Consider the following 5,916-nt stretch of genomic DNA (forward strand, 5'->3'; position numbering starts at 1 on the left):
CGTAATTAAGACATGGTAAACTTAAAAAAAAAAACACAAAAAATTTTTTTTTTTATTTCATAGGCACTTTAAGACTGATGTTGGCGTTAATCACAAAGGGAAGGTGGTTGAGATGCAGAATAGCTACTGACATTTGAAGAGCATAGATGTTTTGATCCTGAGAGTATAACCTCCCCTCCCATACTTTCTGTCCCCCCCCTCCCTCCAAGGGGTTGGAATTTCCAGGGGGGTGGTGCTCCTTGAAGGCCAAAGAATTTATAGGAAGGTATGAAGCTAATTAATTTAGGAATATTTTCTGAAACTATGCATTAAATTGAACCATGTAATTTTTAGCGTTAGGTGACAGATATAATCAGTACTCACTGTGTGCTTTCTTAATTTTACTCCTCAGGACCCCTGTTTTTGCAATCGTGGCACTACAGATGGAGTTTTTAGGTGTCAGAGGTATTTCCGGTGTCCCCCAGGAGCAGGACTGTTTGTATCGTTAGACAAGATCACTGTTCCGGTGAATGATGAAACAGATGTAAACATCAAGGCTCATGGTAATTTAAAGTATTTTGTTATATGTCTTGAATAATTTTGATGAACAATGAAGCAAATTATTGATTCCTTTAATAATGGTGTGTTTATTACTTACATTTTGTACTTTGAGGCATCACATCCTGTTGCCATTGTACCTGTTCAATGTGTGTTTATTAAATTCTGAACCTGTAGATATAAGAAATTAATAAACAGCTAAATAAATAAGTAAATAAATGAATAGGACTTGTTGATCACTATTAACACTGTTATTCATCTTTTACATTCTTACCATCACTAACCTGATTTAATTTTGACAATGGTAATGCTGAATTCCTTCCCTAGGGATTTTTCAAAATTAGCCATCAAAATAAAATTACCCATTCCTCTTTGGAATTTCAAGGCTTTTGGCACAGAAAACCTAACCCCCTCCCCCCCCCCCCTCCCCCTGGCAAATTTCACTTCTCATTCGGCCAGAAAAATAAGCAATTATTTTCACAAAGAAGTTTAACAGAGTTGTGATTTTTTTTTTTGGTAATCTGATTACAAAATTGTCATTGATTACTCCTGTAATTTTATATGCTCCTTGCCAACTAATCGAATCAGTCAGAAGGTGCAATTTCATCATGGATAATTTTTCAAAATTGTTGGACACCAACAATTAGTGGAGTCCAAATTGCTATGATCAGTGTACAAAATTGCCTAGTGTACCTGTAACAAAAGGTGACGTGATTAACTTGTGATCAAATTCACCACTCAGGGCTTGAGACTAACTTTTTAGTTCAGTAGCCCAGTGGTTAGTAACAGGCCTGATCTCACTAGCCAAAGTAAAGCAAAATTTGCATAAGCCGCAGCGCTGTCTGACAGCACTCCAGTGCTTTACAATATGGCTAGTGGAAGCACAAACCCTACTAGCCAAAACAGAATTTTTACCTGTCTGTTAGAAGTTGGTTACCGTTAGTTAGACAGGCTCAGTCCTGATTCCAGAGGGGTAGGGGTACTCCCATAAATAATGTTGATGATGTTTTCTGTCTGTTTTTGGGGATTTGAATCTAAAAATTCCCCTGTTTAGAGAAGAAGCATGGTAAAATATTGGACACAAATTGCCTGTACAGGTTGTAAGAAGGAATTGGAGAAGTGATAATGGAATCAGGCCACATCTATGGAGAAAGTGTGAAGCTGTTCTAATACACAGTCCCACGAGTTTGTTTTCTGTACCTTTGTATTCACAGTAAAACTCATAGCTTGGAAGCAGTAGGGTAAAATACTGTACGATTAAAATGTAGTTGTCCTATTTTACAGTACCAGCTCACCCAGGCCAGGGTGGGCGGAACTTCCATATAAAAGCGACGGGGGTGGTCATCGGAAATTTTGAAAAGAACCCCTTAAAGGTACCAGAATTCTTTCTTGTGGGTGTGGTCCAAACAATGTTTTACCCCTTAGAAGTACAGGTTGTACCCACTCCAAAACGATAAACTAAATAACAATGAATTTGAATATAGCATATAAAAGCTATTCCTTTGAATGTCTTGCATTTGTAAAGATTTTTGAAAGCATTGTCATAAAATTATCTCTATTCAATTTATATGGCTCAATACCCTTAAAGAAACTACCATACCTCTGCTGGAAGTCATGTTAGATTTTAGCACCTTAAAAAGATATGAAGATTACCCCCGTCACTTTTATATGGGAGTCCCTCCTCCCCTGGGCCAGCTCACTTACAAAAATTTGATCTGTGTTTTGTTTTTATTTGTTTCTAGAAGAGAGCATTCAAGATGATTACACACATATATCGAACGAAGAAAAGCCAAACGAAGAAGATTCTGGAATGGAGAGCTCTGGGCATTCCCTGGTGGAAGCAGAACTTCTTGAGGAAAAAACCCGTGCCTCAGTCTTGGATGAAAATATGCCTGAAACTTTGGAAATGAATGGCAGTGTTGAGGACAATTGTAGTGAAAGTGTCCTAAAGGAAGAAGCATCCCGTGAAGAAGAGTTAGTGGACTTCAAGCAGTTATACTTTAAAGAGAAGAAACTTTTGGAAGAGGCCAAGTACCAGTTAAAGGAGAGCAAGTTAAGGATTTCAAATCTTGAAAAGCATCTCAGTGAGGAACTCGCAGCAAAAGAGAAGCTCAATGAGAAATGTAATGCTTTACAGAAAGATTTAAGTGAACAAGCACTTCACATATCAGAAGCTGGATTTAAGTTAGAGGAAGAGAAAGCTAAGACTCGGAAAATGCAAAAGTGTTTTGAGCGTGAATGGCAAGAATTTGAGAAGCGTTTAATTGAAGAACGTTCTGCAAAATCAGATATTGAGCAGCAGTTGAATGACTCATTGAAACAGCTAGAGAAGGAAAGGAGCTTAAAGGTGGCTTTGCAAAAAGAGTTACAAACTTTGAAACAGAGGTGCAGTCAAGAAAAGGAAGAGTTTGAACAGCAAACACAGCAACAGGAAGTCTCCACAACCCTCAGTGAAATGCAGATAAGTGATACTAGGCCAGAATTAAGCTCTTGTGATTGGCTCATCCACCGAAGAGAAGTTGAAGTATTAGAAGAGAAAAGTCTAGGTACTGGTGGTTGGGGCATGGTCAAGGAAGGAAGGTTTCGTGGATCTAAAGTGGCAGTGAAGCAGATTCATGAATTTATTCTTTCACCACACAATAGGCGCTTGTTTATGAGAGAGATGAACATTGCCTCCAGATGTCGTCATCCATGTTTGCTGCAATTTGTTGGTGCTACAAATGACGATGGTATACCCCTGTTTGTCACTGAGCTAATGGACATGAGTTTAAGAGATTTACTTGAGAAACAGCCTCTTGCCAAAACAGATATTGTGTCCATTGCACTTGATGTCACCAGAGCTTTGAACTATCTGCACCTGAACAACCCTCCCATAATCCACCGTGATATAAGCAGTGCGAATGTGTTGCTATGGCGGCGAGACAACCAATGGCGAGCAAAAGTGTCAGACTATGGAACTGCAAATTTTATGAGACAGTGTAGGACTATAAACCCAGGGGCTGCCATTTATTCTGCACCAGAGGCTCTCTCACCTGAACAATCTCCAAAGGTATGTAACCTTTGAGTTCACAGTGTGTGTTGTCCCAGAATTTCATCCCTGCCACTTTCTGGAAATTCCAGGTTGGATTCTTAGTTTCCTTTAAAAATTTTTGCCTTAAGATCCCTTCCAAGTGATTGATTGATTGATTGATTTAAATTTCCAATGATTGTCTTGGGATGGCCATGGATATTTTCTGGAAATGCATAGTTTTAATAATAATAATAATAATAATAATAATAATAATAATAATAATAATAATAATATTAATAACAACAACAACCACAATAATAAAATGATTTCTTTATTAACATATTCCAAGCAAATTGGTATTTAGTCAAGTTAAAAGGAACTATTAAAGCCTATTTACAATTCATTTTGACTAAAAGCTATTTTCAAGCACAACATTTTGGGTTTTTTTTTAAAGAAAAACAAAAGTCATAAAGCTACAATAATATTCTTATTTGTAAATTATAAATATTCTTATCAGTAATAATGATAATTATATAAATAATAATAATAATAATAATAATAATAATAATAATAATAATAATGTTATCAGAGAAACAATAATTGTTTCTTGATCCTGTCATAATATATCAACAAAAAGGTTTCATTTTCAGGATCGAAAATTTATGTTCAAGCACAATCTTTCGATTCCCTCATGGAATCTTTTTCCAGTGGTGTAATAATAATAATAATAATAATAATAATAATAATGATGATGATGATGATGATAATGATAATGATAATGATAATGATAATGATAATGATAATGATAATGATAATGATAATGATAATGATAATAATAATAATAATAATATATCTTTAAATCTTCCAACTGTGTTCTTTGGAAATGACGTTAAGTGAAAAACTGTGTTCATTTCAGATTGACATCTACAGCTTTGGACTGTTGCTATGTGAAATGTGTATCCGAGAACTTCCAGTGCCTCACCAGACTCAAGCCCAGATCTCCATGATAACAGATCAAGTCCTCAGGGGCCTGGTGTCAAGTTGTGTTACAGAAGATCCTGGGGAGAGGCCAACAATGGCAGAAGTAATAAGCAGACTCGAAAAGATTGAGCCAAAGACTTAAAAAAGTAATCAGACCATGAGCAGTGCCATGGGATAATAGAAAGAAGGGGAATCTCTTAACCGTGCCCCTGTACCCTGTGCCCCCCCTGCACCCCCTCCCCTCAAGAATCACGCATATTTATTCAACAGTGGCATGAAAATAGTGACCACCCCATCACGTACAGTTTATTTTGATCCTGCCTTCTCAGGTCCATCCTTCAAATGACTGGCAATTATTTTGAATCTGAAAACATCATGGAACATCCCTGTATTTCGAAGGCATGCTACATGGTGGGTTTTTTTAACTGTTCCTTGATATTTTTAAGATTGCAAGTATCTCATAAACGTTATTCCAAAATGGCTACTATTTTAATATTCATTTGTTGGTATTCAAATAAGCCCTTCTTACCTCATTCTTAAGCTCAAAAATCCAAAGAATATTTTACCTTCGATGAGGCAAGAAGGGGTTATTTGAATGCAAACAAAAGAATATTAAATATAGAGACCATTTTGAATAAGCTTTATGAGTTGCATAAATCCCTTCATTGCCTTGCTTGAATTAATAATATCATTACTCAAAGATCTTGTTTTAAAATGTTAAGTTTACTATCAGTTTCATGGGTATAAACTTCTTAGAAGACTGAACACATTCTGCTGTTATCATCATGACTTAATTAATGGTATAGTACTTTAGTTTTTTTAGACAATCTCTCTTGGCCCCCAGTCCAGACTCTCCACTGTCAGTTGAAGTCCTGTAACATTTGTGAATCTTATTCGGGTGATAATGCATGTACAGGAGGAGTGCGGGGAGGGGCAGTTGAGTCATATTGGTACATAATTTAAATAGCAAGAGTATCCTTAGCCTCTCCTCTCCTCCCCCTTTGTTGGTAGAGTGTGACATTACTTAAAGCAAAACAAAAATTAAGGGAAGTTGGGATGGGAGAAGGGGGGCTACCGACAACCTCAGTGTTGCAAGATTTGTCACCTGCTCTTTTGCCTGTTCCAGTCTCCGCGAGAGACGTGAAGGAGAGGGCGAGGGGAACGTTCCCCTCGCCCTCTCCTTCTCGTCTCTCGTAGAGCCTGGAACAGGCTACCTGCTGTTGTGTTAATAGGTAAAAAGGTACGGTACGGCGTACGTTCATACCTTAATATTTAAAGTGGTTAAAGGCAATTTACAACGAAAGGATGTAAACATTGAAACATGATTAAGGATGTGATGAATTTAACTGTTAAGTGTTAAAAGTATGGACATTTCTGAACAAACAATG

The 5,916-nt window shown here is 37.0% G+C and overlaps 1 protein-coding gene across 1 annotated transcript; it reads left to right on the forward strand.

The window, feature by feature from the left end:
• The first annotated feature begins 407 nt into the window (after nucleotides 1–407).
• LOC146476353 (uncharacterized) lies at nucleotides 408–4,774 on the forward strand. Its single transcript, XM_085114924.1, has 3 exons — nucleotides 408–542; nucleotides 2,280–3,586; nucleotides 4,464–4,774. The coding sequence occupies exons 2-3, from the start codon at nucleotides 2,348–2,350 to the stop codon at nucleotides 4,668–4,670; spliced, it is 1,446 nt and encodes a 481-aa protein (XP_084971050.1). The 5' UTR covers nucleotides 408–542; nucleotides 2,280–2,347; the 3' UTR covers nucleotides 4,671–4,774.
• Nucleotides 4,775–5,916: the final 1,142 nt, after the last annotated feature.

The sequence above is a fragment of the Pavona decussata genome, unplaced genomic scaffold, assembly GCF_977016875.1.
Source record: "Pavona decussata unplaced genomic scaffold, jaPavDecu1.1 SCAFFOLD_78, whole genome shotgun sequence".
In the NCBI taxonomy this organism is placed as follows: Eukaryota; Metazoa; Cnidaria; class Anthozoa; order Scleractinia; family Agariciidae; genus Pavona; species Pavona decussata.